The 26209-nt window shown below is 42.3% G+C and overlaps 3 protein-coding genes across 9 annotated transcripts in view; 1 reads left to right on the top strand and 2 right to left on the bottom strand.

Moving 5' to 3' along the window:
• Positions 1–13908, top strand: part of cntn4 (contactin 4) — a 92125-nt gene extending 78217 nt beyond the window's left edge. Inside the window, exons 12-23 of one of the 2 annotated variants that reach the window (XM_083668702.1) lie at positions 267–394; positions 6667–6842; positions 8218–8335; positions 8970–9128; positions 9783–9932; positions 10137–10207; positions 11198–11432; positions 11728–11843; positions 12745–12931; positions 13024–13136; positions 13231–13399; positions 13815–13908. In XM_083668702.1, the coding sequence (XP_083524828.1) occupies positions 267–394; positions 6667–6842; positions 8218–8335; positions 8970–9128; positions 9783–9932; positions 10137–10207; positions 11198–11432; positions 11728–11843; positions 12745–12931; positions 13024–13136; positions 13231–13399; positions 13815–13906 (1714 nt within the window). In that variant the 3' untranslated portion in view covers positions 13907–13908. Of the gene's footprint in view, positions 1–266; positions 395–6666; positions 6843–8214; positions 8336–8969; positions 9129–9782; positions 9933–10136; positions 10208–11197; positions 11433–11727; positions 11844–12744; positions 12932–13023; positions 13137–13230; positions 13400–13814 lie in introns of both variants that reach the window. The other variant, XM_083668701.1, reaches the window with a different exon arrangement.
• A 4912-nt stretch (positions 13909–18820) lies between these two features.
• The window catches only part of LOC310803803 (band 4.1-like protein 1), a 48614-nt gene continuing 41225 nt past the window's right edge, over positions 18821–26209 (bottom strand). For 3 of the 6 annotated variants that reach the window (XM_083668703.1, XM_083668706.1, XM_083668704.1), the window contains 7 exons: positions 22095–22226; positions 21400–21477; positions 20601–20660; positions 20061–20156; positions 19831–19911; positions 19274–19390; positions 18821–18960 (listed from right to left, as the gene is read on the bottom strand). In XM_083668703.1, the coding sequence (XP_083524829.1) occupies positions 18955–18960; positions 19274–19390; positions 19831–19911; positions 20061–20156; positions 20601–20660; positions 21400–21477; positions 22095–22226 (570 nt within the window). In that variant the 3' untranslated portion in view covers positions 18821–18954. The remainder of the gene's footprint in view (positions 18961–19273; positions 19391–19830; positions 19912–20060; positions 20157–20600; positions 20661–21399; positions 21478–22094; positions 22227–26209) is intronic. The other 3 variants (XM_083668707.1, XM_083668705.1, XM_083668708.1) reach the window with 3 other exon arrangements.
• Positions 22233–23719, bottom strand: LOC310803804 (uncharacterized protein). Its single transcript, XM_083668709.1, has one exon. It carries the CDS (start codon positions 23068–23070, stop codon positions 22687–22689), a length of 384 nt encoding a protein of 127 aa, XP_083524835.1. The 5' UTR covers positions 23071–23719; the 3' UTR covers positions 22233–22686.

Here is a 26209-nt window from a genome sequence, read left to right as displayed (position 1 = left end):
TGTGATGTCTCTATGTCTGTAAGCTACTTGGAACCTGAATTTCCCTCTATCTATCTATCTATCTATCTATCTATCTATCTATCTATCTATCTATCTATCTAAACAGGTGTTGTGGTGTACATTCTGAAGACATTGTAACTCTAAACTGATTTTCTTCACCCTTAGGCTCACTGCGCAAGTTTTTTCTTTTTTATTATGACGAAAGTTGCAGTCAAAAATATCATGGGTTGATCTGTGACACAATCTTTGTGATTTCTGACCTGCAGAGTCACCATTCTCAGCAACGGAAACCTACGAATATGGAATGCAACCAAACCAGATGCTGGGCTCTACACATGTCTCGCAAGAAATCAGTTTGGAGTGGCAAGCAGTTCAGGGAGTCTTATGGTCAAAGGTATGTGTCATTCCCTGTTTACTGTACCTTTTTAATGAAACATGAATCGATGTATTCACTGAGCTTTCATTTCAAGTACTGAGCTGCGCTGGCTGCACTGTTGCCCTCTCCATATGTAGTACATTAGCTACTGTACATTCAGCTCTGACTCCAAGCCTACTGTACCAGATGAGTGGTGAGAGGAAGTGCAGTGCAGACATGAAAAGGCAAGTATTGTTGGATCACCCTTTGGGACTGTGTGTCTGCTCTGTTGCTGTGACTTATTATACTTCATTAAATATGAATGAGAGGCGGGTGTAAGGTGCTGTGTATTGGGTAGCTTAGTTCTGTGCATGCTGCTGTTTTTCTGTCCCTCTGCCAGGAGGGATTGTTTTCTCACCTTTTCTCATCCCCTGGGTTTTTTGCTGGCATATTCTGTGAACTATAAACTTATTATGACCTATTTTTGGAGAGTTTAGGATCTGACTCTTTTCTGTAATTACAGTATGACGTGTTATCATCTATTTTTCTGTATTTTTATTTTGTATGATTTTTGGGTTGGTATGCTATGCTTGTCTGTTTAAGAATTATTGATCCCCCCCTTGTGGCTCAGCCCCTCGGAAAAACAGAATATTGCGTTTGTTTATTGGAGACTTACCATCAAACTCTAGTCAGGGGAATAGTGTCAAAGACATTTTTAACCTTTGTTTTTCTGTGAAGTTTAGGTTAGAATGTAGGGTTACCTCCCTTCAGTTATGCTGCCACTTCCATCAGTTCCAATGCATTTATACATTTAACCTATTTCTTCTTGAAAGAACAGACGTTGAGGGGCATTGCAAAATGTCATCCTGGTGGCAAGCATCCTGAAATATCAGTATCCAGCATGGTAATTACAATAACTTTGGCGGAGATTAATCATAAAACATTGACTATATACTCCCTTTTAAGCCAGTCCAATACTGATGCTGACTTGCACTACTGAAGACACAGGGGGATGAGATGAGTCTTGATAATGTCACAGTTGATAAAGCAACACAGTGATCCTTTTAACTCTTGTGGCAATGCGATGAGAAATATATGTTTTCTCTCCCTTTAAAGTTTAATCCAATGTTTCGGAGAGCATAGGAGACAAAGCTGTTCTAGTGGAGTACTCTGTCATGTTTGTTCAAGGGTTCAATCCATTTAATTTCCCTTCCTCTACAAGTTAGTGATCTCTAAAGCCCTTTGAAATGCAGAGTCGACAGTATGGTGCTCTGTTGAAAATACCTTTTGTTATTTCCTCTTATTTTAGAATTGCAAAGTGGGTGTCATAGAAGCACAGATAGGTCGCCTTTTGTGACCTTGAAAAAAGTAGTGATCAATATTTACTATTGTGTTTAGAAAAATAACTGGACCTGCTTCAATTAGGTCACCTGATGTATTGGCCTACTACATGCAGCTTATGCCTTATGTTCACAAATATAGGAGCACAGATAGCTAGGTATAAGCGAATGCATTTTCATCATTTCAAAAAAATCACCTGCGTGTTCTGTAAATCAGCACCAAGCCCTCTTTTCTTGTCCTTATTAATAATAAAAATAGATTTAATATATTATAAATGCTTGAAAGTCAGCAGTCAAGGATTTGGAGAGAGCTTGAGTGAGTAGACTGCACCTTTCCACAGCCTTGTGCTGATGTCTCACACTACACTCTTAGTCAGTGCCGGCCCTGTTCATTCCATCGTTAAACCATCTGCTATTACAGTACTATAGGAAATATTTGTTAATTGCTGTTAAATTACATAATGAGTATAACATGAATTTTCACACTCTATCAGACTCCTTTAACCATTTACCCCACACTGGGAGATTTGTGTACCTTTTACACATTTCAATACCCCCCCCCCCCCCCCACACACACACACACACACACACAGCTCAGTTTGCAGAAGATATTTTTTGAAAGCCTGTAACTGTCAGTGTGTGTTAGGTTGATGGCTCATATGATTTTCCAATCTAGCAAAAAAGAAAATAACTCCTGTGTATCTATGCTGTATAAATAGGCCATGGCTGTTATCCACTCATTATTCTTGTTAAAAGGAATATGGGTTTTATTTGACATTCTCCCTTAACGGTTTCCTTTCCATCATCAAATGTGAAAGCTGCTTTCTCCGCCTGATGTACAAATGTTCTCCTCTATGATCTTCGTCTCTCTGTCACAATCGATACTGTTTGGAAAATGGGATAGGGTAATTTACATCCACTATTTCATTGAGGATCGGGAACCTGTTTAGTCTAAGGAATTTCCATGGCGAGAGTAGGCCTTATGAGAGATGACAGGAGTTTATTCAAATTGACTGTGGCTGTATGAATACTGAAAAATACCTTGTTACAATGCATTAATTTACCCCCAGTGTGATTGAAGCACCTATCAAACAGGAGAGGAGCAGTCACAACAGATGAACCCTGTTAATGTCCCCATTATTTCAACACAGAGGGGATATTAGCAGATTAATCAGCCTTGATTAGAAATGTACCCTGTGAATTTTTATTACAATGGAGATTAAATCTTATAGTATTGCCTCCCAGCTGGTCAATGGCCTCCAAACTTCAATACTGAGTTCACTTCTCTCTGGATTCTGAGATGCAATTCATCCCACATAGAAATTCATCCCAATTCATCCCACGCAGAAATTATGCACATGCTTGGTGTGGGTATGAAATTATTTTCTTTCTGTTCTGTGGTCGTTGTGTCACCTTTACAATTACATTTGAGGGTGTTCTCTGTTCTCTGTTGTGAGGAGCATGCTTTGAAGGGGATTTCCGGGTTCAGCAGGTTATCACAAAAGTCTAAAACTCAATTCAGAGTGTTGGCAGTCGTCATTGCTTTTGTCACATCCTCTAGTGTGATTTTTCGTAGGTGCAAGACAGAAGGTAAATTGTCTGAATGATTTTTGTGGTGCTCTTTCAGTGGTGTGGGCAGAAGAAACTGGCCAAAAAGTATACCGATATCTGTGAGTTATGTTTCCAACAAAAGCTGTGTTGAATTCAATCTGTGTTGAAAGTCTTAATGGATTCAGAAACTACGAAAGAAAGTATTTTATTTGCAAAAGCCAGAGAAAAATAGTGACAATGTTACAACCAGTCAATGATCAGCAGCAGGTAGATGTATTATTATAGAGAATTTTATTGAGAGTATTGAGAGCAGTGTGCAGGAATACTGTATGTACGCAAGATTTTCACCAAACCAATGTTCCCATGAAGATTGTCCTTGAGAGACTCCTTTGTGTGTCCTAAGAAAAAAGTAATCATGTTGAATTGCTTTGGAGGAATTTATTTTACTCAGAACGATAAATGGCTTTGTATGTGTTTTTCTTGATCTAAAAGGCAGAGGGAAATGCAAATTCCCATGGGTTTGGGTGATTTATCTCTAAAAGAAACACCATAACAACAGTTGCATATACTGAAACATTTTTGACTGCAGTTTATTGATTTGAAAGATTGAAGGACATATTAAGTATGTAGTAATAGCATTATGGAATGCACAGATCAGTATCATACTTGAGCCCCAGCATTGTTCAAAGAGGCTACCTTGCTTGACCTGTGTCAATAAGTTAGTAGACAAAGTCCCATGAACTCACAGAGAAAAGCATTGACACAAGGTGTTAGTGTTTTCTTTAGCACTTGTGGCCAAGGACTAGTCGTGTGGATTTGAACTTGGAAGGCTTTGCTCTGCTTCGGCAGTTGTATCTCTTTGAAATTCCTACTCCTGACTCCATGTGACTCTATGCATTATTCAAGTGCACAAATCCACCCTTGAGCAGAGGCCTAAAGAATATATGTTCACGACAGAAAAGTACACATTTACACACCCCACCTAGGGCCATTAACCCTGGGAGGGAGGCCCGGCAGGGGCCGGCTGGGCTGCGCGTGCGTCTCTATCTCCCCACTGTTGGCTGTGTGAGCTGAGCATTATTCATGCAGGCTGCTGTTTGTGGGAAGAACAGCAGTGCTCAGAGAGTGAGGCATGTCAGTGTACCACTGAGATGATAGGATGGAGACACATTAATTCACACCGTAAACAGTCAGCTGATCTCCTCTTTGACCTCCCACTTTAACATTATTACTATGCAATTTCGTGTCTCCCCACTCTCTCCCTGCCCAACCTCCCCAGCAGCGGCGGTCCCTGGAGTACTGTGGAGTCTGTTGAGGTGGTTACATGCTCTCTATCTTGTCTGTGATTGACCCTGCTTAGTGAGAGGGTTGCTCTCCCCTCTTTTATAATGACAGTAGGTAACAAGGCATTATACTGGATAGATATCAATCAAATTATGCTCAAGTGCTCAGTTAGAGGGTCGTGTAACCAACCTGGGTTATCCATACACTGTCACGAATGATGATAGAGTAGCGTAATAAGAGACCTTTTCCCCCAGTGTGATTTTCACAATGAATTGTATTGGACATTTCATACTGAACTTTCACGGCACTCATCATTCTTTGCACTCAGGTGTATTTAGGTTATTGTGATGAATTGTGATGAATACATGTTATTAATAAAAGGCTTTGCTGAGAGGAGTCAAAAACAGGGAGCCATGAAGATCACCCCTCCACCCGGGTTAATGATCTTTTGCAACGTTCTCACTGGAGAAAGCACAACTTTCACTCTTTCCCTTACTAGAGGCATCGATGGGCATTCCATATACATATACTGTAGATATTAGGACTGTTAATCGATTAGAACAATTTGTTGATATTCCCTATTAGTTGATTAATCTACCAATTAATCTGATGTGAAAATCCTTATTTTGCCATATTTTGCCTTTTTTTTTTTTGCCTTATTTTTCACCTTGCAATTCAGATGGTCATTGATTTTCTTTCCAAAGGGGTGCCTGCACAATGAGTGGGAGTATAAAAGCACTTTGTAAATTAACAATGCAACAATGACCTCCAAATCAAAGGTGTGAATTTCCATTCCCATTCATGAAGCTTGCGTTAGTTCTGACAGGGCACTTTAAATCGAACGGCACAGCTGGTGGACAGGACAGCTGGTTTCACACATATGCAAAAACATCCATCACATGTTCAAACGACATGGCATAAAAGCATCCAAGCATCCAACACTCCACCATAGTTAAACAGTGTGACATGATCGTACTGGCTATGAGAGTAATATTTGTTGGGAGCCCCACCCACCACCCCCAGCCTCTACCCACTCGGTCGCTCTGTATTTACCTACCTACGGGGGGGGGGGGGGGGGGGGTTGATAAGTCATGATACAGAGCTGTACAGAGCGGAGCCAAGCTTAAATGTATTACCATTCTCATCAAATAAATGCTCAAACCGACGTGTGTACTCGCTACTAGGGTGCTAAATGTATGTATATGTATGTGTGTGTGTATATATATACGTTCTGGAAATCTCAATCCAGACACTTCAATACCTACACTGCCTTCATGTGTCCCATTGTCCAGGTTTTCACTGTGCTACTTCTATAGCTCACCATTTCATCGTAACAATACAAGACTAGGGCTTTTAGACACCTTTTCATTGTATGGCTAACAAAAACCTATCAGCTGATAGCACTCTGGTGTGATATCAGAAAAAGACTAGATAAGTCACATTCTGAGTGGGGGGGGGGGGCATACAATGCCGGTATCGAATTCACTCTGGATGAAGACTGCACTGCCGGCACTTTCTGCATGAATCTATGCCTGTCCAGGGATCATTTGCCATGGTTAATTTAGTCTGCTCTCAGAGTGGATATTTCAACAGAGTACTCACAGCACCCCCAAGAGGGAGAGGAGCGGCATACAACGCTAGAACAGAGCTTCTGCTATTCTCCTCATCACTCCTCTCTCATGCTCTCATGCTCTCCTGCTCTTGGTCCTGTTCCACTGCTCACACACTAAGGTGGTGATGAGGGACGTTGTCTCATTCCCATGAGAAAAAACAGTCGTGCTCTGCATGCACAGACATGAATAGACAATGTGTTGTGAAGGAGGAGCACGCTGATATTTACTGTTGTGTCAGTGAGGGTCTGTAGATCATGGGGGAGTTACAGGTTGAAGGCTTAGCTGACAGTGATATGGAGCATCTCTCTGGGTGAGAGATGGACAAGCCTCTATACAGAGTAGCTCTGGCTGAGACACATACCAGTCAATGTGCTGTATGTGTATGTCCTGATATACTGTAGTCTTTCTATTTGTTGAATCTGACATTTCAGGATGATGACTATGACTAATACTAACCACTGAAAATGATCAGGAAAAATCCTTATACTAAATTCACACGGAGGCTATGTCTGATGTTTTCCAGAGCCGACCATCATAACGACCCCCCCGTCCACTTTGGATGTCACTGTGGGAGAGAGTATCGTCCTGCCCTGTCAGGTGACACACGACCTGTCTCTGGAGCTCAAGTTCACCTGGTTTTTCAACGAGCAACTCATCCACTTTGGCAACCATGGTGGATACTTTGAAAAAGTGGGAGGGGTAAGTGCATAAGCTTTGGAAGATTCCCTCACCATTCCAAGAACCAGCCCTTTCTGTCAAGCCTCCCATTTATAATCAAAGTGTCATGTCTGAGAAATGGTGTCGTATTACCACGGTTTTACACCATGCTTGTCAGAAGCATTGCAATGCATAATGAATAGTAAGAAACATATCTTTACTACAGTGTGTTGGAGATTGCTTATATTTTATTTATGCCACTGCTCTCTCATGAAAATGTCATTAAAGAGACATTGATTTTTCAGCGCCTTCAGAAATTACATGGAAAAAAGGTCAGGAGGTGAAACTGGTGATACATCGGTACATCGATATTGTAGTTCTATTCTTTTAGTATAAGTGAGGTCATCATAGATAGGGCCGCAGTGCAGAGGGTGTTTGTATCTTGTGTATTTATGGGTGAAAAATTGCTGTCTGTGGTTTATTTTAAAATCGAATTTGCATAAACCCCACACACACCCACCCTCAAGCCACCATAGTATTTGTACAAAGCTTACATTTCGAAACTGTTTTTGAGTTTGTCTTTTTGACTAGAACATAGACAATTTCCTATGTCTACGAAATTGTATCATCTACATCTGGTTTATCTTTTATTTTGTCTTCTCTGTCCAAAGACGAGTTTCAGTGGGAATTAGTAGGTTTGTTGAGGTTGTCATGTGTCATTATGTTAGGGCTGTTTCAGTTGTAATGAATGCTTTCCTTAGTATAATAAATAACACCCCTTCTAGAGTTATGTACAGTACATGCATTTATAAACTATTATATTGAAACTTCTTGGATCCTTCTTGGATACTTATTTTTAATTGTGTAGCAGCTTTTGCCACATCTAATTTATCCCCTGCTCCTGACTCCACTCTGAGCTAGGCTGATGATAGTGATAGTATAGATGTGGAAACTACAATTAGAAACCAAATAAAAAAGAGCCCATGAGCCATATTAAGCATTGCTTGATGATTGAAATAATGAATACACGGCTGAAGGCATTGAAAATTCCAGGGCATTTATATGAATACATTCGTGTAATTATTATGATTAAAAATAAGTGCAGCACCTGTCTGGCTCTCACAGGTTTTCTGATCACACTTTTAGGACATGGTAATAGAGGCTGAACAAATACTGACAAAGGATGATAAGAAAAGAAAAAAAACATTACCTGCATCTGAATGGACGTTTCAGTCTAGTGTCCTTGGACTCATACAGTATGTTTTTCAAATCAATATTGTTTACATACCTGAAAGATAACTTTATTAATCATGGTGTGTGTGTGTGTGTGTGTGTGTGTGTGTGTATGTGGGTGTGCGTGCGTGTGTTGTGTGTTTGCGTGCATGTGTTGTGTGTGTCGTGTGGTGTATGTTAGCAGCATTCAGCTGGGGACATCATGATTCGAAACATCCAGCTAAGACATGCTGGCAAGTACACCTGTGCCGTACAGACCAAGGTGGACAGCATCTCCATCGCCGCCGACCTGGTAGTCAGAGGTACCCCTATCCATCCATACTCAATACAGTCAATATCGAGCCAATAATACATTTATTTTGACAACCAATGATCACTCTTAAGGGTTCTAATTGATAGATAGGCTGTGAAATCCATCCTCTTGTTCTCAAAAGGTCATCACATTGTCACATTGTCACAGTAATGGGAAATTGAGTGGTCACCCTGAGTAACATACTTTGTCCTATGTGTCATGCATGCTTATCAGCATGCTGTAGTTTTTTTTAAAGGGATCTTTTTTTTTAAGTCTTTGTGTTTGAATGAGATGTGCATTCTGTGTATAATTTGAATCGTGGACATGCCTCTAATTAAGATGTTAAGGAGCTTCCTGAGATCAGTTGAAAAGATGGCCAGATAGAGACATGTCTCTCTCTTTAAGATGAAAAAAATAACATCTAATCTAATTAGACAGAATAGTTCCCTAAGGTTTCACACCAAATTGACTTCACCAGCTGTACTCTCTCGCTGAAGGCAACGTTTGATAAGGACACTATTGCTCCGCCTTTTTTAACACCTCTCCCTTCCTCTCTATCTCTTTCTCTCTCTCCCTCCTTCCCCCTCTCTCTCCCTCCTCTCTCCCTCTCTCTCTTTCTCTCTCTGTGCCATGCCATGTCTCAGGTCCCCCAGGGCCACCCACCAGCATCCATGTAGAAGAAATCAGTGATCGCACAGCCTCTCTCTCCTGGAGGCCTGGCCCTGATAATCACAGTCCAATTACCACATACACCATCCAGGCCCAGACGCCATTCTCCCTGGGCTGGCAGGCTGTCACCACAGGTAGGCTCTCTCCAACCAGCCATCACCTCCCTCATCACATCGTGGCCAGGGGACACTTCCTCATTTTCTTCCCCCTGTGAGAATATTGGATATGTGATTTTACTTCAGTGCCAAATGGCACTCAGTTGCTCAGTGACCATTGACCGCAGTTTTATCTGACTCAAGGGATTCTGAAATGTGAATCCCTTCTGATGGGTCTTGTAGTGAAGGTTGTTACTTGATAGGATAGAGCTGGGCTCCATTAGATAGTTTGGGTGGTGATTCTGTATGAACAGATGTACTGTAATATAGCAGTGTGCAGTCATGGGTACATGATGTTCCCCAGATATTAAAGGAAGCCAGATACAGTTAGATAAAGTGCTATTTAAATATGATTGCATGTTTCTTGTTACCACCAGCATCATGTCTATCAGTACTGTATCATCAAATTGTAACACCATACACATACAGTAGACCACATGATCAAGCAGGGATACTGCGGTCCACCCTTGAGGTGTGTGTTTTGTCTTTGGTGTGTGAATACACATTGTCCTTGTGAGTGATTAGTCTACTGCACCTGTGGAGGTGCCTCACCGGGCCTGTCAGCCTGGAGGACCACCCCCCCCCCCCCCATGTTAACTTCATACTGAGGAGGGGGGGTTTGTTTTGTGCCAGTTCCTGAGGTGGTGGGGGGCCGACGCCTGACAGCTACAGTAATAGACCTGAGCCCCTGGGTGGAATATGAGTTCAGAGTGTTGGCAAGCAATGCCATTGGGACAGGAGAGCCCAGCAAACCATCCAAACAAGCAAGGACAAAAGAAACCTGTACGTATTCATGAGAAGGCTATGTATGCCTTCAACCATGCATTCCTTTTCTTATGACCATATATTTTGCATATTTTGTCAGAAGTCAAGAAAATACGATTTATTTGTGTGAAATATTATTTTAATGTTGTTTTTCTACTGTCAATTGTGATGGAGGGGTAGAATGAGTTGAGCAGGATTAAGCTGGTGCTCTCTTTCCCCCAGCTCCGAAGGTCACACCAGCTAATGTGAGCGGAGGTGGTGGCAGTCGCTCCGAATTAGTCATCACTTGGGAGGTAAGCAAGCCGCTACAATACTCCCTCACCCATGGAGAAGAAGCCAGACAACATTATTCTCAGAGGAACTGGGCCCTTGTTTCATTAATAACAGCAGGCCTACAGCCAGCCAGCTTAATGTATGGCATTTCATTTTTTAAGAACAGAGGCAATAACTGGTGCTGTCACCCTGGGGGAGAGAAAAATGCCTTTGAGGTTTTAATAAGATAATTAAACAGAATGGTTCTTCCAAAGTCACAAGCAACTTTTCAAAGATGTGTTTTCCTATCTTTTTTTTTCTTTCAATGAAGCTGCCATTATCAGTCCCCTCTGAAAACTCATATTTATTCTGGCTTCTTGGAATCATGCTTTGAAAGTTTTTGCAGAATGAATGATAATGTTTCAATATGAGAGTTCAATTAAAGTGAAGAAAACTTCAACTTAACAAAGTGCCCATTTAGCCTTGACTCTGAAGTTACCTCAGACTCGTTTCCTTTTGATAGCAGCAGACAAGTACTGATTTTAATTGGTATTTACAGGAAGTGGAAATGTATTTAAAATGTCTTTATAGTGTACAGTACTATTCAGTAGCTACTGCATGACCCTCACTCAATGCCTTACTTGTCCCAAGAGTTATGAAATACAATGCTATTTATATAACCATGAATCTTTGGGGAGTATTGTTTTAAGGAATAAAAGTAGCAAAATATATTGTTTATGTTTTTGGTGTTAACAATAGGTCAGGGTGCTGTATTATTGATGGATGGATGGTGTGTGTGTGTGTGTGTGTGTGTGTGTGTGTGTGTGTGTGTGTGTGTGTGCGCGCATGTGTGTGTGTGTGTGTGTGTGTGTGTGTGTGTGTGTGTGGGGGGGGGTGTGTGTGTGTGGTGTGTGTGTGTGTGTGTGTGTGTGTGTGTGTGTGTGTGTGTGTGTGTGTGTGTGTGTGTGTGTGTGTGTGTGTGTGTGTGTGTGTACGTGTGCGTCTGGGTGTGGGTGTGTTTTCTTCTGTAGCCTGTTCCTGAGGAGTTGCAGAACGGGGGAGGGTTTGGCTATGTGGTGGCCTTCAGACCGTATGGGGCCACTGGATGGATGCAGGCTGCCGTACCCTCACCAGAAGTCTCTAAATATGTCTTCAAAAACGAGAGCATCCAGCCATTCTCCCCCTTCCAGGTGAAGGTTGGGGTTTACAACAACGAGGGGGAGGGCCCATTTGGACCCATCATCACAATCTACTCTGCAGAGGAAGGTGGGTAAAAATGATGTCATGACAGTCACAAACACTCAAAGATCCATTCAGCAGTGCTAGTCTGGCCTCAATTCACATGTAATAAAGCCATTTGAGAGGCGTCTCTCGATAGTTAGGTAATGCTTTGTCATTACAGTGATCTTTCAGCCCATTTTCTCCTATCTACATCTGCAGATGTTTCCCACTGCTGGTTCTCCCTCTGTAGCTTTGATAAAAGAGATGGAGCCACTTTGAAGGTCTTCAAAGCCTGCTATTACTTTTAAAGTCATTGAAAGTATTTTTACGTTAACTCCAGAGCCTGGCCGAGCGCCCACAAGGATCCGCGCCAAGAGCCTGTCTGCCTCCGAGATTGAGGTTTCATGGAAAGCCCTGCCTTGGAACACTAGCAAGAGAAGAGTCCTAGGATATGAGGTAAAGAAAATACATCGCTTTTTTGTGAATTTCTGTTATTTTCTACCTATTTGTGTTTGTGAGTATGTGTGTGTGTGCGTGCGTGTGTGCGTGTGTGTGTATGGCTACTAATGTTGTGGAATCTTGTTCTGTTCTATTATTGATGAGTGTTGCTAGCTCATGCACCTTCGGCATCAGCGATCTAATAGCTTGTGTAATCGTCCAGCAGCTTGGTCCCTCATCGATGTATTTAGTTGTGTTGCTCTTGTTGCTGTGCTAAGTGCTGTAACTGCGCTGATTAGTCAGAGAGTGTAGTGATGCAATGCACAAGAGGGCAGGATGTTTAGCCTCTAATCCACACAGTACAGTAGGTTCAAAGGCTGTGGCTTTGTGCTCAGTTAGTTCATTGTCATTTTTATTCTGCTCACTATTAGGATTGAATGTGTGAACAAAGGCTCTATTTTTATCCAGGGAATGCGTAAAGTGCTAGAATTATAAATTGTTGACCATTTAAAGTAAACAGGGAGATGGGGCCTGAGCAAACCCTGCCTGTGAGGCAAGACAAATTATATTTGTGCTGTCAAGCTTGCCGGCTATTTCAGCCTGGACACTCGGATGACAAAGAAAATCTGTTATCTGTCAACTTGACAGCTGGGAAATGTTGCACTTTTGGATTTTTCTTTTAAACACTCCCTCACTTCTTGGGCTAAGTAACCAGAACCAAAAGTACCTAACCCGTGGTAAGCTGAGGCCACATGAGGTGACACACTAGACAACCAAGGGCTGTTCTAAGACCAATTTACTGTGCAAGTACACTGGCTGCAGTTACAGTTTACAGTCCATTGACAGTGGATAACAAAAGGGTTTTACAATGTCCTGTCAGAGTAGCATCTGCAATAATTTCTTCTCTGTCTTGTCTCAGTTGAGATACTGGGAAAAGAGAGAGAAGGAGGAGACAGCCAGTGTGCAGAGGACAGTGGGAAACCAGACGTCAGCCATTGTCCGCGGGGTGAAGGGAAGCAACGCGTATTACATCACAGTGAGGGCATACAACACTGCAGGGACAGGGCCGCCCAGCACCACTGTCAATGTCACCACCAAGAAACCACGTAAGCATGGCATCTGATTGTGGCTTAGAGGTTGTTCTCCTTGACTACTTGACTTCATTTGATTCTGATCCCCATGTATTTCTGTCACTCAGCGCCCAGCCAGCCCCCAGTCAAAGTGATGTGGAATGCATCAAATTCAAAGATAATCCTCAACTGGGAGCAGGTCAAAGCCCTGGAGAATGAGTCGGAGGTCACAGGGTACAAAGTAAGGGAGCAAAGCCTGGATTATGCAGAAATGGTTCCTGTTTTCATGGTTTCTCCTCCTGTGTGACCTTTTTACCTGTGCGATCTGTCCTTAGGTCCTCTACAGACGTAACCGGCACAGCCGCCCGAGCGTCATGGAAACCAACACAACCTCGGTGGAGCTCTCCCTACCAATTGATGAGGAGTACATTATCCAGATAAAACCATTTGGGGAGGGAGGAGAGGGGAGCAGTAGCAGACAGATCACCATCCCCAGAATTCCAGGTCAGTAGTGGTCAGGTTGTTCCCTCAGAGAGAATGGTATAATCCCCACAGCAGCGCTGCTTGCCAAGACAGATTTGCATGTCATGACCGCAATAGGAACAGAAAGAGGGAGAATCATTTGTTCCATGGTGCATGTTTAATTATGGCTTCTACATGAGGCTGTATGTTTTAAACTACGAAGTGAATAATTCCATTCTAATGGGCAAATTATGTTGGAATTACAGTGTATTAAATTGGCAATTTATATTGGAAACTTTCAAAGTACCACTCCAGAATCACTCTGTCTTATGTATTCAGAAAGAAATATGTTCAATCTTTGATTACCAAAGCATGCACTAGCACCAGCTTACAAAAATTAAATGCCAACCAGTGTTTTTCACTGTAAACAGACTCATTCATTTTCATGCTTTTTCAGGTCCCAATGCAATTGGCTCAGCATCCAAGGTCTCAACTTTATCAGCCCTCAGTACAATAGCACTGTCTTTCACAGCACGGACGTCGTTATGACAAACCGCTCCCAGTGAACACTGCATCTGATGTGGAGGCAACTCTACAACAGAACACAAATACAGCCCAGTCTGGTGTAACTACATCCATTCATTTAGATATTAGAGGCAGGAGGACAACACTGAAAAACAAGTCAATGAGATGATAGGGAAAAGGGCCCGCTTCAGCACCCTGGCAAGAACAGGAAATCGACTGATGTCTTGACTCTGTTGTTACCAAAGCAGCTTTAATAGAAAAGAAGAAAAATGTCTTAAATGCATTTTGTATGACATGTCTAGCTTTTATAGATTTATTTCAAAACCAATTTGTAATTGGTCTGGGCTTTTTATAAAAGGCGAGGGTGCAGAGGTGTTAAGTGCATGGCGAATACATACAGATAAACAGTCTTTGGATATGAAAAGCCAGATTTCAGTTTGTTTGAAAGAGCGCTTTTGTTATCAAAGTGAATTGCATTTTCTGGCTAAAACAAACTTGCAACTGTGGTTTTATGTCAAACAAAGACCTAGTTTTCTTAGGAAAGTATGAACTGTTACCGCCATCTAAACTGATGTGTACAGTATATTGTTTCAGAAAAATTTTGTATTACTCCATAAAACATTGCACTGAAGCCATTCATGTGACACCTGATGAAAAATGAGACTTAACAGAAATATGACCGAGTTTAAAGATGAGAGTGACTTGGTCCCTAACTGGTTGGGAGTCCATCTTCCACAGGTTCCTCTGCCTTGGCCACTTTATTGCACTGGTGACTGGATCCTTCTGTCTCATCCTCTCATCCTCCTCATCCTTTCAGTTAGCCCTGTGTCTAGAGCTATTCTTTGCCTTGTGTGTGCCTCATTATATGTTCAAAATCCTCAGGTCCTTAAAGAGCCTTAACTTATCATATATTTCAAAAAAATATATTAGAAACATAGATGACAATTATGCAGCTGCTGTGTGTGTACACTCTGCATCAGTAGACAGGTTGTTGGTGTTTCGGTTAGCATCCCCTGTACAATGCTAAGGTCATTCTGTATGAAGGTGTGTTTCAACGGCATTTTGCTGTTTAGCATGGTTTAAGGGCAATACTGTATGTGAAGCCTGGGACAATTTAGTGGGTCTGCATTCTTACAAAAAGAGAAAATGCTGCTGATCTTTTTTCCTTTCCCATAGTCTTCTGATGCCATGTGAGACTGGTACAGTGCAGTACAGTCCGTATGTAGCTCATTATCCAGTGAAGTGCAGGTAGTTTGTAGTACTTTAAACGGATGTTTAGGCTACTGGGTCTGACTCAGAATCATGCATCAAGAAATGTGTAAAATACTTTTTTGTACACTTCAGAATCATTTATATAAAAGAAAACCTTTCTAAAGAGCTGACTTACTTGGTTTTTATGTAATAACACAAATGTTTCATACAGTAGCTAAATGTTGCTCAGCATGACTGTACTTGCCCTTCTTTTCTGTCCATTTGCTAACTGACTGAATGGCTTTGAGAATATGTGAGAGAAAGCAGGTTTGTGTACCTGTACCCATAAGAGTCAAACCATTGTTATGTCTGTGCTTCTGGCTCAAACAGGTGTTCTCCTTTACACCCTCTGAGATTAACTGGTACGACCATCCATGTACTCCATGTGAAGTTATTTTATTTATGTTGTTGTTGGTTGTTTATACTGTGTTAATGAATAAAGTTTATTGATTTATATCAGTGAATTCAGTGGACTTATTGGTCAATCATATATCATGAGGATTCATGGTTTTCTGTTCACATCAAATCCACTAGGTGGTGCTAGGAACTCGCATATCATTTTATTGAACCTCTCCGATCAAAGGTGTTCCACAATGATCTCAGCTCACTCCAGCTTGCAATACTTTTAAGGGCCACACGGTGGCAATGCAAGACACTGAAACAAACCAAATATTTTCTCTCAAGCCTTTCACCTGTTTCCTCCCCATTGTCAGTTACTCATGAAATTGCAGACAATATGAATTGCACTGAGACATTTATTTATGTATGTATGTTTTCCATTTAGACTGAATGCAAATACACCAAACACACACCACCAAGCACTAGGGGAAATGTAGAGCAAAAAGTCAAGGTGAATTGAAGGGTGGAACAGAAAGAGTGGGGTAGTTAGTGCTTCATGTGACACGCAGAGCCTATGGAATTGGCCTACACATTGTTCTATACTATTGGGGCCAGTGGTTGTTTATATATTTGTTCTTCAATATGTTTTAGTTAATATTCCATTTCCCCTACTGCCACTGTATGAGCTTGTCATTGCACTTGTCATTGTCTTGACCAGTCCTCATATGGGACTTTACTCATGAACCTACACAATCCAACCAGCTGACCCTCACCTCAGCAGGAAAAGAGAGGTCACAAAGGCCTGAAGAAGTGGCCCAGACCAAAGACCATTATACACCACTGGAGACAGAGAGCTTGAAGTCAGTAGGTCACAGATGAATGACTACCTGTTTTCATTGTTCATTGTGATTCATTCCAGTGACATTGACAGTGACTCAAACAGTTAAGCACCCAGTTTCAGTAAACACTATTGCAGTCCTTGTACAAATGTGCACAACCACATCCCACTCTTCCAGTGTAATGTTCTGCATACTTCATAAGTACTACAGACGTAAAGATACTCCCACCCTTCAACACACCACATCAGCTATACATGGCAACATCTTTCCCAATGCCTACAGCAAGTCATTGTTTTGTTCTAGAGAGAGAACGTGTCCAATAATAGCAAAAACAGAGCCCTCTCTAACAGTGTCATTACTGCCAATCACTGCAAGCAAGTGCCTTAACAACAATCCAGTGTCTTTTGACCAGATCAAATCAAATAAAATAAAATGTACAAAACAATTGTTAGGGAATCTGTCTGTTTCACAGAGATTTAAGTCAACAGCAGATAAGACAAATCCAAAGCCCCCCCCCCCCATTCACATCAGGGTGAAGTGAGACTGGACCAATGTAGACAAGCAGGGGGACAAAGCCATGGGCACACTGAGTGGCAGAGCTCCTCTTATTATCCAACTCCATCTTTGTCAGATTTGAAAATGCTCTTATATGCATGATAGTTCACAGTTTTCTCCTTTTAGTAGAGTGATAATGGATTACAATAGAGAAGTGGCTACAAGAGACGGTTATTGCGAGTCTCACAAGCAGTACCATTGACTGCTTTGATTAATAACAGTATCACATAGGAGACAATGAGCTCACTCCAGAAATGAAGTTCCCTCAGTTATCCTTTTTTTTTGTTAGTCAACACAGGGAACAATGCATAGTATGTTAAATTCAACGGTTTGTTCCACCATCATTGTTTTAATGTTTTAGAGTGACTGATATAGATAGTTGATGGAGCTTTTGAATATGCTGTAGCTTTAGGGGTTATCTAAAGCTTATTTCTTGGCATGTACAGTACAGATTTGGCCAAGATGGAACTAAGACAACATATACTGTATGGAGGCCTTGCCTGGTGTTCTGTAACAGAAAAGGGAATCCACTTATTAGGGTTCAACTCCGGTCTGTCCAGTGGAGTAGGGATTTACCATGTCACACTACAGTATGAATCCAGGCTTTGTCTGTGAGGGGACAAAAAAGGAATCACACGCTTACTTTTAGGAAGGGAGAACCTCACATTCACCACTCTTATAAATACAAATTTAGAACTCATACACCATAACTTAAAAACAACTCAAGTAAGAAAAAATAAAAACATATCCTCAAATTTCAAAATTATTTGATAAAACATTATATTAAAACTGCTAATCTGCTTTAAGAGTCCTAGCTGTGACCAGACTACATGACCAGTATTTGCGAGTGTAAGTATGGCAACATAATGGAAGATTTACTGCAAGGGGAGAACAGGGTGGGGACAGTAGAGAGGGTTCTGAGTCTAATAGACCCTGTATGCCAAGCGTCCACATTGATATAATCCACTGATGTTGTAGAAGTGTCCACATGTTTCTTAGTTGACTCTCCTGGTGGTGCTGAATAGTCCCATCAGTATTGGTTGACATGCAGTGTCTACACATTGCAGCAGTGTTCCACAGAGTTTCTCAGCTTGATTTGTGTCTGAACGCTTGGTCATCTGAGCACTCCCTATGAACTTCACCGCAGGTCCATATTGTACTTTTCATTCCCTCAACTAGTTTTGAATCATGCATGTGAGTATGAGAATCTAATCGAATACATGTCATTTTCATAAACAAGCAAACACTGGACTTTAAATTAGATCTTATATTGTTAAAAATGTTTTAAAAAGCTAATAAGACAGCTGTTAAATATATGTGCCACAGTGGTGACAACAAGCGTTAAAGGCTGGCCATCGCCACTGGCCCCATAGAGCACCCTCCCCAGCCCCTCCACCAATCCCCTTCCTCTTCCTCCCCATGCTTCATGCATGATGTCAGGTCAGAGCAGGCATCTCCATGGTGACCATACATGAGAGCAATTTGTGGGGGTGGATTATTGACTTTCTATAAAGAATAAATTACCAGTTGTCACAGGTAAGTCAATGTTTTCTGGGGGAAAGTTGATTTCATTTGCCTCAGGGTGGATTACATCATGTTGATCTTTTTTTTTTTTTTTAAATGTTCCTATCGTGATCGAGGCTGGAACAGTACATGTTGTCCAATTAAGTTTGTACAATGTCTTGAGAGTACTAGAGCTACCATGTCTCTGATATATATGATATCTCAAAGGATCTAAACGTGGTGCAATTTAACCAAATAACCACATTCTAAATCATGGAGTAATAATGGGGGATTGCAAACACTGCATCTTATTTCTCAGACTCAAGAACACACTAGAGAACACTACTGAAGAAATCCAAAGGAAAAGGGCTAGGGTGGGTTTGAGGCGTGTCACAGTCAGTTTTGGCTAAAGGGACAGGAGAGGAGGTGTATTGTGTTGTAGAGGAGACAGAGATTTTGTTGTAATTGTGTACACTGTAGGGCAGGTGGTCCTCTTGCAGTGGTGGCGTACTGTAGGGCGGGTCAGGCAGCTCTTTTTCTTCTAAGCTCTTCTCCTGCCCCAGTCCCAGGAGCCACCATGACCGATCAGGACTGAAACAGAAAAACACACGCCTCTGCTTCACAGCTGGAAAAATACAGACATCTGTTCAGAACATGGTTGACCATTATGCCTTCAATATGTGTGCCTATGGGATAACTAAAGATATACTATATTACTCTCTCTCTCTCTCTCTCTCTCTCTCTCTCTCTCTCTCTCTCTCACACACACACACACACACACACACACACACACACACACACACACACACACACACACACACACACACACACAAACACATGTTGTTGTAAGCAACACATTATGGTGTCATGACAGCAGTAACATGGATACTGCTGTAGAACATACCTCTGATTTTCTATGTTTCTCCTCAGTGGGAGATTCTGTTTCCCTGACAACCACTGCTTTTGTCACCAGCATGTCAGGGTGCTGCTGCTTGGCCTCCTGTATCGCCATGGCGAGGGCCTGCAGAAATGTTCACTTTGTGTAAGCAATCACTACTTAAGCAGAGTCATTCTAAAGTCATTAAAGGAACAATCTGGGATATGTACTTCAACTTTTGGACTTATGAATTAATGATATATAGCCATTGATTCTTGAAGAATATCACTTATAAATGCCTCGAGTTTAACTGTCTTACCCCATCAGAACCCAAACTATAAGATTGTTTTACTCCATTTTAAATGTTAACAATGTACAGTAAACTACACTGTTTAGCTTCAAAACATGGTTAAAACTATCACTTTGATCTCATGGATGGTCAGTCATTGCAAGCAAAGCCACGTCTATGCATTTGAAAGTGGTTACATTTCTCCAGGCCCATCCCTCTGCTTTGTTACTGTTTCAATCCCAGATTTCCCCTTTAATATGCTGTTATGACAATGTACTGGTGTTGGTGTCCTCACCTGATGTTGGTCAACATCGTCATCTCCTGTGATGATGATCCTTTTCTCAATCCTGGTCTCTGAGTAGCCCCCTTTCACTGTCTGAATGAAAACATATGCACATTCAACCCCAATTCAAGAATCTACAGCTTAAATGATGACTTTCCATGGTTCTGTTGGGCATACACCAGTGAGTACGGAAGCTTTGTCCAACGCCCATTCAGTTTTTTTAAAGGGTGCAAGGACATTACCTTGGTAACTTGAGTTGTGGTTGCTGAGGTGACGTTTTCCGCAGTGACAGTTAGTGGGGACACTACGGACTCTCTCCCCAGGGTGCCTGCCTTCACCTGCAGCACAATCATTTGAGGGACTGAGTCACAGCATAATCAGCACAGCTGACACACACACACACACACACACACACACACACACACACACACACACACACACACACACACACATTTATATTGTAGCCACTTGCCATCAGTAACACACACACATACACATACACACACACACACACACACACACACACACACACACACACACACACACACACACACACACACACACACACACACTGCTTCAATTCAACAACTGTGAACTTGGTTTCATAGCAACTACAGTATTATCACTGTGTCAGCTACAATAAATCAACAGCAGTGACACCAACTCCACTGTGGCCTTGTTTTGCTGTAAGAGTAGGCTTTATACCCTGGAGTCAGAGGATATGAAGCAGTGTTCTGGTGATTAGAGTCGAGAGAGAGGACAGGGAGGACATAGACACTTACAGGGGAGCCATTTTCTTTACTGGGGGCAGGAGACTCCTTCCTACTGCCCAATCCCTGTTTCTGGAAGAGAGGGATGAGAGAAGAGGTCATTCACATACAACAGTTCACATTCATGCACATCAAAAACTATAAAACTAGTAGTAGTAGTAGTAGTAGTAGTAGTAATAGTAGTAGTAGTAGTAGTATCTGCATATGGGGAAACAGTAGTCAATGTAAATCAATACATAGAGCTACAGTACTTTGCAGTACAGTAACAGGAGCATATGACCATTAAGCAACAGTGCTCAGGGTATCAGTAAGGTACAGTATGATCATATGAAACCTGTACCGTACTGTAAGTCATCAGTTAATAGGTAGCCCAGCATTAGTACACATATCACTACTCGATGCAGGAGAATTGTGTCAACATTGAAGTCACGTTCAACCCAACATATCTGTCTTATCTAATGTCATTAACTATGATGCAGCCTTCATGCTGCGCTGTGTCAGCTGTGATACATTTGAGATAAAAATAGTGGAACAGAGAAGATAAGCCAATAATGTAATTAAGGCATGACATTAGAAATTAAGCTCTGCAGGGTTGAGTAGTTATCCTAATTTTCAGCAAGCATATTTTAAGGGCTTCACATGCAAGCATCAAGAGGTAATATTGCAGCAGTAGCCAGCAAAGTTATTCTTAAATCAGCCTAGGATCTGGCTATATATAGCCTACCTTCCAATGCCCATTATTTGTGCATGCAATACTCTGGCATGTCAGATGCCACAGCCTTTAAGCTGTTGGCAATAGAAGAACACATACCAGGTCGCCCTCTGGTGGCTGAGGGTCGTCAGTGCTGGAGACCTTTGTCTCCATACAGTTGACGTCACCCTCCATTTGCTGCAGATACACACATAAACGCTATCCTGTATTATTCCAAATATGAAGCACAGCTGTCCAAAAGTCTACTGTCTGTCACTGACATCTTAGAAACTGACTTGATTGAGTTTCCACTTCAAAGGCACCCTCTCTCAAGATCATTGTCACAGCTCATCCTCATTATTAGATGAGGCAGTAATTAAATTGTAATCAAGCACCTGTGGGGCAGACTGAGTTCCATGCTCTGCCTCTGGAGATGAATGGATCTCCCACTTGCTTTCATAATTCTCATTAATTTCCTGTCAATGCTATAATCGATCCGTAACAACGCTATTATGTCATTGAAGTCCACAGAATATGGCACTCACTCTTATCAGTGGAGCTAGGATGATAAGAACTAATCTGGATGCATTCTTCCCAAAATATCTGACAAAATAACAGATTGATGGGACCATACCTAAACTGAGAATATTAAAGGAAATAACCCTTTATGGTCCTACTAAGGTCCTATTCATTTACAACATCCACCTCTTGTTTAAGATCATCCATTTGTTTTGGCCAAATTCAAAGGCCACTCTGCAGTTTACAGTTAAATCATGGTATACAAGCCACATGAGTGATTGTGAGGGACACGTTACCTGCTCTGAGAGATCCATGATGTTGGTTGTGACCTCTGACCCGTTGGTGTGTGTCTCCATCTTTATGTCGGCCTTCCTCAGCATCTGGGCAGCAGTCACAGCACTGGCATCTTTCCTCGCCACAGGGGGCTGCTGGGACAACAACCATAGTCAGGGTAAATGGTCAGCCATAGTCCTGTAGTTCAGCTGTTCTAAAACGTCAGGATATAGCACTGATCTCAGGCCAGCTACAATGCCTATTACACTATAGGCCAAATCATCGGAATACTGAAAAAATTAACATTGACACAAAACAAGCATGATCATTATGGTGTTGGTTGTTCTTTTTTTTTTTTTAGAACAAACACAAAGAATAGCATTATGGCAATGGTGGTCAAAATACAAGAAAACATTAAAAACTCACAAAACTTTAAATCAAAAGCAATTCATGAAAATGAAATAAATGAATACAAAACATGTAAACCATATTAAAAGATGAAGAAAAATATACTCCAAATAATCATGCATTAAATCAATAATAAAGCAGAACCATAAAAATCCAAACACAAACTTAAAATGGCTGAACTGAAAAGGCGGCGGGTGAATTGATGCGTCATGGCAGCCATCTCGAGCAGGGCAGATCCAGCTTCATAGACAGGGGGAGGGGTGTGGTGGCAGAGATGGGGTACAGTATGTCTGTCTGTCTGTCTACCTCATGGTGGACACGTTCCTCTGGGGCTCTCTCCTCTACATGGGACTTGTCATGGGAGCCCATGAGACGAGCCGAGTAAAACCTTGAGGTCTCCTCAAAGTCCTCCCGGCCCACCTCAGGCAGCCGCTCCCTCTCGCCCAGCTCTGACATGCCCTTGGAGAACTCCTCCACATTTGGGTGGAGGTCCATGATGACAGTGAAGTCCACCTCGGCTTCCAGGCTGGACGTGGAGCTGACTGTCATGCTGGAACACTTGCGCTCGATGCCCAGATGGGTCTCCTTCATGCAGAAGGTGTCGCCACGCTCCTGGTCGTCCTCGGAGGCGGACCCGGGCCGGGGCCTCCTTTCCCACGGTTCCCTCTGGGTGAGACAAGGAGGGACACAGAGAGGGCCGCCACACCAACGTCACAAAGCCAGTCTGACAGGTGTCTCTGGGGATGACCATGAGAGGGGAGATGGGATGGTGGGGGAGAGATGATACTCTGGCAGGGGGAAAATCTGGTTGTTGTGTATAAGGATTCATGTTGGGTCTGTAACTCCAGGTCATGATCCATGTTACACATTATGATCATAAGTTAGGCCCTCCAGGCATGCAAATTACTACACATAGGCTACCTGTGAAATAAAGCGCATGAATGAATACATTTTACAGAGGAGTGACATGCTCTGAGGACATGCAGGAGGACATCTAGAAATGCCCTCAGATTAGAGACATGGTTCCATCTTAACTTCTAATTTTAAATGATATGTCTAGGTATTCAACCAATAGTATGTTTTGTTTGTTTGCTTGTTTTTGTGAGTAATTTGTGTTTTAAATTGAAATAATGCCTCCTCTAAGTCTTTGGAAAACCAGTTTTCTACATACAAAACATGTGGGAGGCACTGGCATAGTCAAAGTTGAGTCACAGTCACTTGGGCAGCATAGCAGAGAACAACTCAGAGATGGACACACAGGGTGGGATTAAAACCAAGGTGTAAATGAGTGACCTTGGCATCATCTAGCGGCTCTTCATAAATGGCTGGAGTGGAAAGAGGCTCCTGTAGAGGCAAAGCAGAGGGAGAAGGAGAGCAGCCTGGGGTTAGTTCAAGCTGCAGTGACTAACTATACACCAGCAGAGGCAGGGTCCCTATCACCACACACTGTCAGAATAGCAGAACAGGTTTCAAATATTAGTAAGACAGCCCATCCATTCACGAGAACAACAGATATTATATATAAAAACATAACAAAAATGCAAAACCACGCAGACCGAATTTCAAGAGGGTAACATTCAAATGTCCAAAGAATGGTGTTTGATTTCAGGCATCAAGGCAATACTGGAGATCAAAATCGGTAGGACTAATTTCATGACATGTTTGAACGCCCACTCTATTTTGCACGCCCAGTATCCAATCCTGCTCTCGCATGCTTGTCACTGAGAAGCGGTTCACACAGTAGGCTCACACCTTTTTCCAGTTTGTGCCAATGTGTCCAGGACCTTGACTCAGATAAAAGGGTGGAAATTATGCACTGTAAACTGTCAGATCGCAGCCTAATTTCAAATTATTTGAATTCTACTGTCAAATACGTGCATGCTCCTAATTACACCAACTGCGAAATGAAAGCCGCTATTCTGATTCGGAATGCTAGTCTGCGTAGGCGCAGGCCTCGTTGTTAAGACTGCTCATTGCCTGCCTCCTTTCCACAGTTGGGCTAGGTTCTGGGCTTTGCAAGACAGCTGCTACAGTTGCATTCTACCCATGTGTGATCCTTGTAAAGCATTTTATCAGATTTATACATACTCATCATCATCACCCTTTGGCTCAATGCTCCAGTTCTTACATTTTTCATGGTAATTAGGATTATCTATTTTAAAAATCATTTCAAATCACATTACAAATTCTTATAATTTGTCTACAGTATAGACCTATGTTACTCTAGCAAATATTACAGGTGTTTGACCCTGATGTGTATATCTGCAGCATAGTGCCTTTATTGGTGATGATGATATTTTCCTCATACATTTTCTGTCACAGTCAATTCAGCTGTAAAACATGTATGAAACCATGTCTGAAATTAATGACTTCATCTGCATTTTCAGCTTGGAAACAGCATGGAGAAGTGCAAACAACCTCAGAGCCATGGCAATGTGCACAAGCCTTTGTTTCCTTACAACCCTCTGAGAAAGAGGAGACCTGCTAGAAGGTTGGAGTTGGAAGGAAAATCAAGGTTCAAAAAGTGAAGAGAGGGGGATAGAAGCCAAGAGCCGAAGCATGACGTTTTGTTTTCTTTTTAACAGTCTCTGCAACTGCCCTGTAGTGAGTTCTGATTGGCAAGCAGTTGTGATACAGGTGTGCTGCGAGATAAGGGTAAGGGTGGAGGCAGGGGGAGGGGCTAAATGGGGAAGCCGAAAAGGGGAGGGTCCAAACTCATAAGAGACAAATACACTGATGGCTGTATAACTGTGCCAGCCAATGAAACGGAGCCAAAAAAAGAAGTGTCATGAAGTAACGCTCCACCCCCTTCTTCATATACAGGCACGTAGAGGTTACATGTATGTATATTCAAGTCACTGAAAATGAAAATAAGAAAATGGGTGTGCGCGAGTCTGTCTGAAGCTCATGCGATGCTTTGCTTCCAATGACTGAAAAGCAGATGCCAAGCAGAGTTACCGAGTGTCTCTTCTTGGCTGCGTCCAGGCCAGGCTCCCTGCTGGCATTGCGGCTGTTGCGGAGTATGAGTCCAGACTCCCTGGCCTTCTGTGTTTTCACTGGTGGGGCTGGGGGAGCAGTTTTGGGAAGCGTTGTAAAAGCCTTGGAACTGAACAGCTGACTCTCTGTGGGACCTCTAGCAGCCTGATAACCATCATCACACTGTGAAGCAGGCCTGCTTTGTTGAGTCAGCTCTGTAGTTTTAGCCTCCACTTTCGTCAATTTCTCCAGATCTACAAAGCCCTGTTCCTCAGAGTGCTGTAAGATGTCTCTGTGTGTTGTGGTTGGTGAGTGGGTCCTTCTTCCTGGACTAGCGCTGGTTGAGATGGAGCTGGATGTAGGCAGGGTGAATGCTGAATGGAAGGTGGAAACGTCTGTCCAGTTAAAGTCTGAGGTTCCCTCTGGCGACCCCACTGACCAGCGATATTCTCTCCTCATAACTCGCTCAGAATCTGTCTCCTGACTCATTCTGTCCTGAATGCTGGTTACATTCTTAGATCTTTCAGGTTTCAGAGGAACAATTCTGGTTATTTCGGAATGGCTGCTGCCTGACATGTTCTGAAAAGACCTTCTCTGGACCCTGTCTGACATTAGACCTTCAATATCCTCCCTCCCAGAGTTACTGGCTTTCCTCTGATGTGTCTTGACTTGCCTCAGTTTGACCTCTATAGGCTCTTTACTGTTGCCCATGCTCCTTTCTCTGAACTGTAACTTCACACTTGACTCCTCTTTG

Source organism: Argentina silus (genome assembly GCF_951799395.1).
Source record: "Argentina silus genome assembly, chromosome: 4".
NCBI classification, from domain to species: Eukaryota; Metazoa; Chordata; class Actinopteri; order Argentiniformes; family Argentinidae; genus Argentina; species Argentina silus.
Note: the sequence above shows the minus strand (reverse complement) of the source record. Positions and strands in the feature narration are given on the sequence as shown.